This window comes from Danio rerio, chromosome 21, assembly GCF_052040795.2.
Source record: "Danio rerio strain M-AB ecotype USA chromosome 21, GRCz13ab, whole genome shotgun sequence".
Lineage (NCBI taxonomy): Eukaryota > Metazoa > Chordata > Actinopteri > Cypriniformes > Danionidae > Danio > Danio rerio.
In genome coordinates, this window is record NC_141041.1 from 44,097,618 (window position 1) to 44,111,566 (window position 13,949).

At 43.3% G+C, this 13,949-nt stretch overlaps 2 protein-coding genes and 1 long non-coding RNA gene across 4 annotated transcripts in view; 1 reads left to right on the forward strand and 2 right to left on the reverse strand.

Annotated features, from left to right (window-relative positions):
• Positions 1–13,949, reverse strand: part of LOC147838945 (uncharacterized) — a 1,276,407-nt gene that overhangs the window by 1,202,964 nt on the left and 59,494 nt on the right. The window lies entirely within an intron of this gene.
• Positions 1–13,949, forward strand: part of si:ch211-274p24.2 — a 40,880-nt gene that overhangs the window by 25,443 nt on the left and 1,488 nt on the right. The gene's annotated exons all lie outside the window — the stretch shown is intronic.
• aifm5 (apoptosis inducing factor mitochondria associated 5) overlaps positions 1–13,949 on the reverse strand; it is a 34,917-nt gene that overhangs the window by 19,493 nt on the left and 1,475 nt on the right. The window contains exons 1-3 of one of the 2 annotated variants that reach the window (XM_087301801.1): positions 5,332–5,575; positions 4,600–4,675; positions 3,605–3,714 (exon numbers count right to left, since the gene is read on the reverse strand). In XM_087301801.1, coding sequence (XP_087157927.1) covers positions 3,605–3,714; positions 4,600–4,675; positions 5,332–5,350 — 205 coding nt within the window. In that variant the 5' untranslated portion in view covers positions 5,351–5,575. Of the gene's footprint in view, positions 1–3,604; positions 3,715–4,599; positions 4,676–5,331; positions 5,576–13,949 lie in introns of those variants that run through there. The other variant, XM_087301802.1, reaches the window with a different exon arrangement.

Here is a 13,949-nt window from a genome sequence, read left to right on the forward strand (position 1 = left end):
TAATTCCAAATAAATGAAAGAAAATGAATGTAAAATGCTTGAGATGTGCCCAGGGCCGGCGCGTCCATAGAGGCGACCTAGGTGGCAGCCTAGGGCGGCAGTATAGAGAGGGCGATGTCCGCGACACCTCCCCCGCGTCCTCAGATATATTCGCGCATAGACGATAGAATAGAGAGGGCGGCGTCAGCGTCACCTCCATCAGCACCCGCGTGTCCTCAGTTATATCCGCGCATAGGGCGGCAGAATTGAGGTCTGCGACACTCTCGCATCCTCAGTTATATCCGCACATAGGGTGGTCCGCCAGTCCGTGTCCGCCAGTGTCCGCCAGTCCGCGACACCTCCCTCCCTCCCTCAGCACCCGCGCGTCCTCAGTTATATCCGCGCATAGAGCGCCGGAAAAAAGGTCCGTGACACCTCACTTCATTTTCATAACCGGTCACTTTCGTTTTCACATTGGGGTTGAGGGCGGCGTGATCGTCCTCTGCCTAGAGCGGCAGTTCAGCTTGCTCCGGCCCTGGATGTGCCTGCAATCTCAATGTGTTATAAACAGCTTAACATCAATCAGTCCTTGCATTAATAGTTCAGGTTGAGTGTGGCGTAATGGTGAAACGGTTCCACCACTAAGAGCAGAGTGTGAAGGTTTAATTAGCAGAGTAATATCACAGTTTTGCTCAAAATATTGCAATGAGCACAACATCATGGGTGACATATCAGAGTTCAAAAGAGGACAAATTGTTTGTGCGTGTCTTGTTGGCGCATCTGTGACCATGACAGCAAGTCTTGTTGGTGTATCAAGAGCCACGATATTCAGGGTAATGTCAGCATAACACCAAGAAGGAACGAACCACATTGTAGTGGACCCAAGAGGAAGCTGTCTGAAAGGGATATCCGGGTCCTAATCCAGATTGAATGCAAAAACAAAACTACAGCTTCCCAACTCACTGCAGAATTAAATGTGCACCTCAACACTCAATGCCAAAAGTTGCTTTCAATGGTGCCACCAACGAAAATCTTGGACTGTGTACAATTTGAAACATTTATTGTTCTCTGATAAGTCCACCTTCACAGCCTTTCCCAAATCTGGGAGAGTTATGGTTTGGAGAAGCCCCAAAAAAGTGTACAAGCAAACAGTCGCATGACTAAAGTGAAACTTTCATTAACTGTAATGAAAAGTGCTCTTCATTAACTGTAAGCCGTTTTATTCACCAAGAGAGTTTTTCTCGTTCATTCTCGTCTTTGTTTACATTCCTATGCAAGCACACGTGATTACTGCGCTGCTGCGAGTCAAAACTCAGAGATATCTGCAAATATTTTTCAATGGAAGTCAATAGAGGAATATGACTAGTCATAATATATTTGCAGATATCTCCAATCTGATTTCGTACTAGTACAATTGCAATTGCAGATATCTCTAATTGTTATTCTGACTAGTCGAATTATAATTATGACTAGTCAAAATATAATTAGAGATATCTCTAAATATATTTATGGAGTCAGAATAAAAATTTAAATGCTAAAAAGGCTTGCCATAGAGAGCGCTTCTGAACAGCGCAGCAGCGATGACGTAAGCGTGCCGCGGCCCGATATGGTGTGAGCGCGGGCCGTCGAGGGAGACGGGAGGGGGGACAAGCGTGCTTTGGCCCGGTTCGAGGCAACTGTACCTAGTGTGAGTACGGCCTGAGAACCTGCACTGACCAGCTGGCTCCCATTTTCTCACAGATCTTCAATAGATCACTGAAACAGCACAAAGTTCCATCCTGCTTTAAACGCTCCACCATCATCCCAATCCCGAAGAAGCCAAAGATCACAGGACTCCAAACCTGTTGCCTTAACATTTGTGGCCATGAAGTCATTCAAAAGACTGGTGCTAGCATATCTGAAGGACATTACTGGACCCCTGCAGTTTGCCTATAGAGCAAACTAGTCTGTGGATGATGCAGTCAACATGGGACTGCATTATACCCTACAGCATCTGGACAAACCAGGGAACTACGCAAGGATTCTGTTTGTGGACTTCAGTTCTGCCTTTAACACCATCGTCCCATCACTGCTCAAGTACAAACTGACCCAGCTCTCTGTTCCAAGCTCTGTCTGTCAATGGATCACCAGCTTTCTGACAGATAAACAACAGCTAGTCAGAATGGGCAAAATCACATCCAACAGCACCACCATCAGCACTGGTGCCCCCCAGGGATGTGTTCTCTCCCCACTGCTCTTCTCCATATACACCAACGACTGCACCGCAAAAGACCCCTCCATCAAACTCATTAAGTTTGAAGATGACACTACTGTTATTGGCCTCATCCAGAACGGTGACGAATCTGCATTCAGACAGGAAGTGGAGCGGCTGGCTTTATGGTGCAGATACAACAACCTGGAGCTGAACACACTCAAAAATGATGGTGAACTTTAGGAGAAAACCCCCATGCACTCCTCCCACTTACCATTATGAACAGCACTCTGGCTGCAGGAGAGTCATTCAGGTTCCTGGGCACCACCATCTGTCAGGATCTGAAGTGGGACATTCACATAGACTCTATTGTGAAGAAAGCCTAGCAGAGACTGTACTTCCTTCGTCTGCTGAGGAAGTTTAACCTGCCACAGGAACAGGTCGTACAGTTCTACTCACCTGTCATCCAATCCATCCTCTGCACTTCAATCACCATCTTTTTTGGCTCAGCTGCCAAAACCGACCTCCATAGACTACAGCGAATAGTCTGGACTGCTGAACATATCACTGGCACTACCCTTCCTACACTTCAAGAACCTTACTCTTCAAGAGCGAGTAAAATGGCGCAAAATTACTCTGGATGCCTCACACCCAGCACACTACCTGTTTGAACTATTACCGTCTAGTCGGCACTTCAGAGCACCAAGCACAAAAACAGCCAGACACAGGAAAAGTTTCTTTCCCTGAGGCCATCTACCTTATGAACAGTTAAATATCCCCCAACTGTGCAATAAATATTAATATTAATAGTAATAAATAAAAATTTTGCGAACCATTCTATAGTACCATGTGCACCCACTGGTACAAACATTGCATCCTGAAGGTATGTCGTGTATCAGAATAATAATGCACCAATACACACAGCAAGACTGGTGAGAGGGTGGTTTGATGAACATCAAAGGGAAGATGAACATCTCCCATGGCCTGCACAGAAACCAGAACTAAATATTATTGAGCCACTTTGGGGTTATTTGGAGCAGCAAGTCAAAAAACATTTTCCTCCACCAGCATCACATAGTGGCCTGGAGAGGAATGCAGGAAGAATGTTTCAGAACCCTTCTGGCCACTGTGCAGGACTTGTATCTGTCACTCCCAAGACAAACTGGTGCTGTACTGGCTGCAAAATGGAGCCTTACATTATACCATAATGAATTATTGTGTGTAAAACCAGGCATTTCAGTTTCATTGTGCAATCCCTTTACATCAACTGTGTAATGCTATCAACTAAATATGGAGCAGAATCTCAAATCAGTGTTTCCAGCACCTTGTTGAATCAATTCCGCCAAAAATATCTCCAATCCAGTATCAGTTAGGTCTACACAATAAAGTGGCTGTTGAGTGTACTGAAAAAAAAACGTATTTGTAATGCTTTACCTTCACTCAACGGAGCACCATAGTGTGTGCACTGGTTACTGATGGCACTGTACACTCCGTCACAGCGGACCAGCAAAACATTGTGATCACCAACATCAACCTCCATCATCCTGGATCACAAGAACAACACACACTTAGACATCTTGAGCTTTAAGTGTCCTTCACAGGAAGTACAAAACATTTAAAAACAAACAGACTGAAAAAAAACAACTGCAAAATACAGTTTCTGTGAATGTGTTTCTGTGAATGATGATTTTGTGAAATATTAAAGTCTCATAAATGTGATCCTGGACTACAAAACAGGTCATACAAAAGGTGTATTTAAAAACCGACTTATACATAATCTGAAACATAAATCAAAAACTTTTTCATTAAAATGTGGTTTGTTGTAGGAAAACATATTTTACAATTTTATAGGGGCATCACAGTGGGTAGCACGATCACCTCACAGCAGCAAGAAGGTCGCTGGTTCGAGCCTCGACTGGGTCAGTTAGCATTTCTGTGTAAAGTTTGCTTGTTCTCCTCGTGTTCGCATAGGTTTCCTCCATAGACATGCGGTACAGATGAATTGGGTAAGTTAAATTGGCCGTAGTTTATGTGTGTGAATGAGTGTGTATGGATGTTTCCTAGTGATGGGTTGCAGCTGAAAGGGCATCTGCTGCGTAAAACATATGCTGGATAAGTTGGTGGTTTATTCTGCTGTGGCAACCCCAGATTAATAAAGGGACTAAACTGAAAAGAAAATGAGTGAATTTTTCTATTAAAAAAACAAAAAACATTGGGTCTGGTTTGAAATTCTGGGATCTGAGGTTTTTTTTTAAAAATACAGTAGGAATAGATATTTTACAGTAGGAATATTCAAAATACCTTCATGGAACATGAAAAAAAATTATAATTTTGACCCAAATAATGCCAGAAATACCCATACAGGACACAAACAGGTATGTATATGCTATAATACACATGAATATGATATGAGTTGATGTTGAACCTACTCTCCATCTCTGAGATCTGCCTCATCACAAACAACATCTGTCACTTCTTCTTCTGGATCCAAACCAGCTTCTAAACCTACAACCACAATGACCAGTATTTAACAATAAATCACAACCGTTATGATGTAGATTAACATAGCAAGAACAATGCCTTGGAGGAAAGCATAACACATTTATTTCAAGACCATCATGCTAATTATAATGTGAAATGAAAGTCAACATTATAGTGACTGTCAGAGCGATGAACATTAGCAGTTTTTGCAATCTTTTTCTTAAAAAAACACCAATAAATGAAACCTTAGTCTACAATTTGGCTCAAAATAAAATAATTGTAGTTTTCTGTCATTATTATTAGTAGTAGCAGCAGTAGTAGTACACTTAAAAGTCTCTAAAGTTGTTCTTTTATATTTTATCTGTTTCATTAATTTTATTTCTAACTTAAAATAAATAAAAATGATCCATATTTATTTTATAAACGGCTGTAATGAAAATGAAAAAAGTTAATTCATTAATTTAATGTTTCATTTATTTCAAGTGATTAAAAAGATTTTAGTTGTATGATTATAGTTTTAGTTAACTTAAAAATAACTTTTAAATAAATAATAAAAAATAAATAAAACTATTTTAAAAATGGTTTACAATTAATTAAATATTGTATATGAGAGTAGCATTTTTTTCTGGAAAAGAACATAACTGAATTTAAAAATATATAATACATTATTAGATGCTTACCTGATTGTTTCGCAGACATCACTGATCAGTAGAGAGTATTTTCTCCAAAAAATATTTTTGAAACACTATCCTTTAGGTGGAACTTAGTCATATAATCAAACTCTTTGGACGGCTGTCATGACCATAAAGATCAGTTCATAAGTTCATAATCCAGGAGACCAGACCTGTCCTTTAGACATTTCATCATTCGGAAACTTGAACACATGCATGAAGTTGGTTGCTCCAAAAAACGGGGGTCAAACTCAGTGTTTTGGGCTGGAAAAAGGTGAAAAAAGTCAGAGGTAATGCGTAAAGTGTATAGAGGGTATTCAGTTGTAAAAGAGCAATGCCATTTGTTGTAGAATAACAAGAGACGAGAGAACGGCTGAGCAAGCAGCACACAACAATAGACATGATGGCAAACTGCGTGACTCTGCAGCTCTCTCTAAAACGTTAACAGTCCTGTTCATGTGCTCACTTCAAGATACTGTTAATATAGATTCACTTTAAAGAGTTCATACTGAGATTGTGTTTATTAAAAGCAGCGTGACATACAAGCATCATATTGCCTGTAGTTTACATGCACCATAGTCTGATAATTCATTCATTCTCTTGTCGGCTTAGTCCCTTTATTAATCCGGGGTCGCCACAGCAGAATGAACCGCCAACTTATCCAGCAAGCTTTTACGCAGTGGAAGCCCTTCCAGCCGCAACCCATCTCTGGGAAACATCCACACGCACACACACACTCATACACTACGATCGAATTTAGCCTACTCAATTCACCTGTATCGCATGTCTTTGGACTGTGGGGGAAACCGGAGCACCCAGAGGAAACCCACGCGAAGGCAGGGAGAACATGCAAACTCCACACAGAAACGCCAACTGAGCCGAGGCTCGAACCAGCGACCTTCTTGCTGTGAGGCGACAGCACTACCTACTGCGCCACTGCCTCGTCGTCTTTTGATAATGTGATATGTTTATAGAATTTTCATTTTCGGGGTAAACTGACCCTTTAAGCTGATCATGCTTGCTAATTCTGGGATGTCAAAGTTATTAATAAACGGCAAGAAGAAATACACTTTTGCAGTGTGCTGTAATACACTTAAAGTTTATATCTATGTCTGATCTTAGATTGTCAGATATCAGACAGTGATTCATCATTTATAAATGGTTCAAATATCGCTGTTTGTGGAGCAGCAAGTAAAGAGCATAATTATTTGATTTAATGAGTGATATAACTCAGCCTAATCTCACAAAGAAATTAATCTACTTTCCTTATAGTCAGAAATTGGTCAGACTCCAGTGCCACCTCTGGTTTTCCCTAGCACAGACTCTCCAATGCCCCCTCTGGTTTTGTCGAGCACAAACTTTCCCCTCTGGCTCTGCCTAGCACAGTGTCTCCAGTGCTCCTGCTGTTTCTGCCTCTCACAGAATCTTCAGTGCCCCCTCTAGTTCTCTCATAGCACAGACTCTCCATTGGCCTTCTTGGTTCTTGCTAGCACAGACTCACCAGTACACCTCTATGTTCTGCTTAGCTCTGACTTTTTAGTATTCCCACTGGTTCTGCCTATCTCAGAATCTTCAGTGCCCTCTCTGGTTCTGCCTAGAACATACTCTCAAGTGTGCACTTTGGTTATGCCTAACTCTTTCTCCGGTAACCCCCCCCCCCCCCCGATTCTGTCCATGCTGACTCTCTAAAGCCATCTCTGGTTCTCCCTAGCACAGACTCTCCAGTGCCTCTCTGGTTTTCTCATAGCAAAAGACTTTTCAGTGCCACTCTTGTTCTGCCTAGCAAAGACTCTTAAATGCCTTTCCTGGTTCTGCTCAGCGCAGACTTTCTAGTGCCTTCTCTAGTTCTCTTATAGCACAAACTCTTCCATCTGGTTCTGCCTAGCACATAGCTTAGCTCCAACTTATTAGTGCCCCTCTGGTTCTCCCTAACTTTGACTCTCCAGTTCCCCCTGATTCTGCTTAGCATAGTCTCTCCAGTAACCATCTCGTTCTGCCTGGCACAAACTCTTCAGTGGCTTTCCTGGTTCTGTCTTCCACAGACTCTTCAGTGCCTCCACAGGTGCAGCCTAGCACAGAATCTTCAGTGCTCTCTCTAGTTCTGCTACAGCACAGATTCCCAGTGTCCTCTCTGTTTTTCCTATAACATGAGACTTTTCAGTGTCCCTCTTGTTCTGCCTAGCACAGACTCTTCAGTGGTTCTCCTGTTTCTGCCAAGCACAGACTCTCTAGTTCCCTGTTTAGTTCTACAATAGCATAGACTCTTCAGTGCCCTCCCTGATTCTTTCTAGCACAGACTTTCCAGCGTCCCCCTGGTCCTGCCTTGTACAGATTCTCCAGTGTTCCTCTAGTTCTTCCATAGAATAGACTCTCCAGTGCCCCTCCTGGTTCTGCCTAGCACACCCTCTCTCCAGTGCAGCTCTAGTTCTTTCATAGCACAGTATTTCCAGTGCCCCTCTTATTCTGTCTAGCACAGAATCTACAGTGTCTCTCCTGGTTCTGCCTAGCACAGACTCTCTAGTGTCACCTTCAAGTTTGCATTAACATAGGCTCTCAAGTGCCCCTTCTGGTTCTGCCTATCACAGACTCTCGAGTTTCTCCACTGTGCTGCCTTGCACAAACCCTTCAATGCCCCCGCTGGTTCTGCCTAGCACAGACTCTCTAGTGCTTTCTCTGGTTCTCTCATAGCACAGACTTTCCAGTGCCCCTTTCGTTTTGCCTAGAAAAAACTCCTCTGTGCCTCTTCTGGTTCTGCCTATCACAGACTCTCTAGTGTGCCTTACAGTTTTCCCAAAGCACAGGCTCACCAGTGCCTCTCATGGTTCTGCCTAGCACAGTCTCTCCAGTGTCCCTCTAATTCTCCCATAAAACAGACTCTCCAGTGCCCCTTCTAGTTCTGCTTAGTACAGACTCTCTAGAACCCCTCTTCTAGATCTGCCAGTGTCCCTCTAATTCTCCCATAGAACGGATTCTCCAGTGCCCCTCCATTTTGCCATAACACATACTCTCCACTGCCTTTCCTTGTTTTGCCTAGCACTGACTCTCTAGTGTCCCTCTAATTCTCCCATAGAACAGACTCTCCAGTCTCTAGTGCCCCTCCTAGTTCTGCCTAGCACAGACTCTCTAGTACCCCACACAACGCCAACCCCTCTCCCCTCCAGTTCTGCCAGCAGTCCAGTGCCCCTCTGGGGTTAATCAGCACAGACCTTCCAATGCCCCCGTTGGTTTTGCCTATCACAGAGTCTTCAGTACCCGCTGGTGCTGCCTAGTACAGACCCTCTAATGTCCCAGCTGGTTCTGCCTGGCACAGACTCTCCAGTACCTCACTGGTTCTCCCATAGTACAGACCCTCCAATGCCCCCAATGGTTCTGCCTATAACAAATTATTCAAGGCCTGCTCTAGTTCTCCCATAAATTTTGCCCCTGCTGGTTATGCCTAGCTTTGACTCACCAGTACCCCCTCTGGTGCTGCCTAGCACAGACCCTCCAATGCCCAATAGTTAAAATGATTTATTTTCTTTACAATAATAGCAATACAATTCTAACAATAATACTAAAATAAAGTTTAAAATCATAATTTTATTTAAGCAAATTTGTTTTTTCATTTTGCAAATAAGCTTTCTTTTAATAATATTGAGTTTTTATTTAAATGGCACATTCTGATTTAAATTAATGAAATGGTCAGTGCAAGTAGACAAATGTTTGCTTGTTTAAACCGTGCATTGTACACTTACCTGTGCATATGAGTTACACATCCTGGTTTTGGTTAGTCAGAACATATGGATATATGGATATGATTAAACACTGAACTTTGTAACTTTGTAAATGATTTTGACTAAAGCAGAGAACCAGTAGAGCTGGGCGAAAGTATAAAAAATAGCATACTGATACTTAAATGAAACTTAATAATGATACTCAAATGAACATAAATGAAACATAAAACATAAAGCTCTGACTTTTTAGTGCTCCTGCTGGTTCTAATGAGTTCTGACTCTCCAGTGCCTTCCAGGTTTTGGAGAGCACAGAAAAATTCTCTCCAGTAACACCACTGGTTCTCCCTAGCACATGTTTTCAAGAGCCCCCTCTGGTTTTGTCAAGCTTAGGCTCTCCATAGCCCCTGCTTGTTCTGCATAGCTCCTACTCTTTAGTACCAACGCTGGTTGTCCCTAGTTGAGTTTCACCTCTGGTTTTCTCATGGCACAGACTTTTCAGTGCCCCTCTCATTCTGCCCAGCACAGCCTCTTTAGTGGTTCTCCTGGTTCTGCCTAGCGCATACTCTCTAAAGCCCCAACTAGTCTCATAGCACAGACTCTCCCATGCTCATTCAGGTTCTGCCTAGCTCAGAATCTCTGGTGCCCGCGGAGGTGCTGCCTATCACAGAATTTTTAGTGCCTTCTATAGTTCTGCTATAGCACAGATTCCCCAGTGTACCCTCTGGTTTTCCTATAGCACAGACTTTCCAGTGCCCCTTTTGTTCTGCCTAGCACAGACTCCTCTGTGCCTCTTCTGGTTCTGCCTAGCACAGACTCTCTAGTGCCCCTTATTGTTTTCCCATAGCACAGACTCTCCAGTGCCTCTCCTGGTTCTGCCTAGCACATACTCCCTAGTCCCCCTACAGGTGCTACTTAGCACAGAACCTTCAGTGCCCTCTCTAGCTTCCCATATCACAGACCCTCCAATGACCCCATTGGTTCGGCCTATCACAGAGTCTCCAGTACCCGCTGGTGCTGCCTGGTACAGACCCTCTAATTTTCCAGATGGTTCTCCCTGGCACAGACTCTTGAGTGCCACCCTGGTTTTGCAAAGAATAGACTATTCAGTGCCCCTTCTGGTTCTGCCTAGCTCAGACTGCAGTGCCCTCTCTGGTTCTGCCGAGCAATGACTCTTCATTGCCCCTTCTGGTTCTGCCTAGCGGAGACTCTCCAGTTCCCCCACCAATTCTCCCATAGCACAGACCAATCCACCCAATGGTTCTACCTATTCCAGACTCTTCAGTGCCTGCTCTAGTTCTCCCATAGATTCGCCCCTGCTGGTTCTACCTAGCACATGCTCTCTAGTTCTCCCATAGCACAGACTCTCCAGTGCTCCTCCTGTTTCTTCAGTCACAGACTTTGCAGTGCCCCCACTGTGCTGCCAAGTGCAGACTTTCTAGTGCCCCTCTAGCACAGCCAAGCACTGCCTCTCCAGTGCCATTCGGTTTCTTCAATAGCACAGACATTCCAATGCTTTTTACATTCAGCCTAGCACAGATTCTTCAGTGCCCCTTAAGCTTCTGCCTTGCTCAGACTCTCAGACTCCAGTACCACCACTGGTTCTCCCTAGCACAGACTTTCTAGTGTCCCCTTTAGTTCTGCAAAGCTTAGACTCTCAAGTGCCCTTGTTGGTTTTGTTAGTTTCTTCACACTCTCCCCTCTTGTTCTGCCTAGCACAAAATCATGAGTGCCTCTCCTCGTTCTGTCTAGCACAGACACTATAATGCTCTTTATAGTTCTCCCATAGCACAGACTCTCCACAACCCTTCTGGTTTTGCCCAGCACAGACTCTCTAGTGCCCCTGCAGGTGCTGCCTAGAACAGGATCTTCAGTTCTGCTACAGCACAGATTACCCAGTGTCCCATCTAGTTCTCCTTTAGAATAAACTCTCCAGTGCCTCTGCTAGTTCTGCCTATCACATACTATCCAGTGCCCCCACTGTGCTGCCTAGCACAGACTCTCTAGTGCCACCTCTAGTGCTGCCTAGCACAGACTCTCTAGTGCCCCCTGGCTCTGCCTAGCACAGCCTTTCCAATGCCCCTCTGTTTCTTTCACAGTACAAACCTTCCTGTGCCCTACTAGTTCTGCCTTGCACAGACTCTTCAGTGCCTCTGAAGCATCTACCTTGCTCAGAATCTCCAGTGCACTCTCTTGTTCTACCTAGAACTGAATCTCCAGTGCTTTTTATCTTTTTTGCCCAGCACTTTGCATAGTCTCCGGTGTCCCTGCTGGTTCTGCTTAGCTCCTACTCTTTAGTACCCCTTCTTGTTCTGCCTAGCTTTGACTCTCCAGCTGGTTCTGCCTAGCATAGACTCTCTAGTGGCCCTCTGGTTGACTCATAGGGCAGACTTTCCAGTACCCCTCTCATTCTGCCTAGCGCAGACTCGTCAGTGCCTTTCCTGGTTCTGCCTAGTAAAGACTCTCTAATGCCCCCTTTAGTTGTCCCATAGCACATACTCTCCAGTGCCCTCCTGGTTCTGCCTAGCACAAAATCTTCAGTTCTGCTAAAGCACAGATTTTCCAATGTCTCATATGGTTCTCCCATAACATAAGCTCTCCAGTGCCTTTCTGGGTCTGCCAGCACAGACCCTCCAATGCCCCCGCCGGTTCTGCCAGCACAGACTCCCCAGTGCCTCTCCTGGTTCGGCCTAGCACAGGCTCTTCAGTGCCTCTCCTGGTTCCACCTAGCACAGACAGCAGGTGCAAAAGAGAAAGGTAAAAATATTCATTATTTTGTGATTCCACTTGTCATGGGGGGTTTCCTGTCTCCATATTGATTTGGGCAGTGTGTGCACTTTGCTTCTCCCCAGTCTGCATGAGATTCAACAGCGGTAGGTCACCCAAATGTATGCAGTGACTTAACAAGTGTCATATTTTGTTAAACTAATGAATCCTGAGGATGTAACCGTATGATTGTGATCTATGATGTGAGATGCTTGTAGATTGTTTTTCATTACTTTTTGTTATGTTTGTTATTTTTCTTTCTTTCACAGTGGGAGTAAATACATTGCTACACGTTGTTAGGCTGCATGAGTCCTATTATATGTTATTTTGCCTTATCCAGGTGCATGTTTTGTTGTTACATGTTTCAAAATATTTATGTATATGAAATATGCTAAAGTAGGCGACGCGGTGGCGCAGTGGGTTGCGGCTGGAAGGGCATCTGTTGCGTAAAACATGTACTGGATGAGATGGTGGTTCATTCCACTGTGGCGACCCGAGATTAATAAAGGGACAAAACCGAAAAGAAAATGAATGAATGACTTAGTCTAGTACCCCAGTCTGCATGATATTCATTAGTGTGCGAGTGAATACATTGCTACATGCTTTTACGCTGCAACAGTCCTCCCTATGTTCTTTTGTGTTATCCAGAATAAACAAGAATAGGATGTAAAGGCAAGAATTTGTAAGGTGTGCCCTTGATTTCCTGGTTCTCCCTAGCATAGACTTTCTAGTGCCCCCTCTGATTCTCCCATAGAACAGACTTTCCAGTGCCCCTCCTGAGTCTGCCTAGCACAGACTCCAATACCCCCTACAACTCCAACCCCTCACAACTCCAGTTCTGCCAGCAGTTCACCACAGACCCTCCAATGCCCCATTGGTTCTGCCTATCACAGAATCGCCAGTACCCGCTGGTGCTGCATTTTACAGACCCGCTAATGTCCCCACTGGTTCTCCCTGGCACAGACTCTCCAGTGCCACCCTGGTTCTGCAAAGAATAGGCTATTCAGTGCCCCCTCTGGTTCTGCCTAGCTCAGACTGCAGTGCCCTCTCTGGTTCTGCCTAGCTCAGACTGCAGTGCCCTCTCTGGTTCTGCATAACACAGACTCTTCAGTACCTCACTGGTTCTTCCTAGCACTAACTCTCCGGTTCCCCTCTTTATCCTGGTTTTGGTTAGTCAGGGCATATGGATATATGGATATGATTAAACACGGAACTTTGTAACTTTGTAAATGTTTTTGACTAGGCCAGAGAACCAGTAGAGCTGGCAGAATGTATCAAAAAAGCAGCATACTGATACTTAAATGACAATTAATAATGATACTTAAATTAGCATAAATAGGAATCAGAGTTGTAGAGGTTAGGTTCAGTTAAGTCAGGAATCAATTTATATGTAAATCTGAATAAAACAAGTTAATAAACTAAAAAAAAAATCAATAAATAAATAAAAATCCACATCTAAATATGTTATTTTAGCACACACATCTAGTTTTTATTACTATTATAATTATCTTTTATTTTCCAATTTGATATATTCTGTTATATCCAACTTGATATAACTTGTAAATCTGTTGTTTTTGTTTTTTCAAATTATTTGAAAGAAATGGTTTTGTCAGTGGTTTTCTGTGTTTAGCCCACTAGAGGGCAGCATTACACCTTCTTTACAGATGCTGGATGACAAGAGTCAAGATAGTAGATTATGGTACAAAGCAGGTATGCTCAACAATAAAACATTTTATTTATTTAATGTATTAAAATACAACAATATGGTGATATATATATATATATATATATATATATATATATATATATATATATATATATATATATATATATATATATATATATATATATATATATATATATATTATATTATCCATTCATTCATTTTCTTTTCGGCTTAGTCTCTTTAATAATCACTGGTCGCCACAACAAAATGAACCGGCAATGGGAAAATTGCCAGTAATGGGAAACATCCATAAACAATCACACTCACACACTGCAGCCATTTGACTTTATTCAATTCACCTGTAAAGTGGACTGTGGGGGAAACCGGAGCACCCAGATAAAACCCCCACGAACACGGAGAAAACAGGCAAACTCCACACAGAAATGCCAACTGACCCAGCTGGGACCCGAATCAGCAACCTTTTT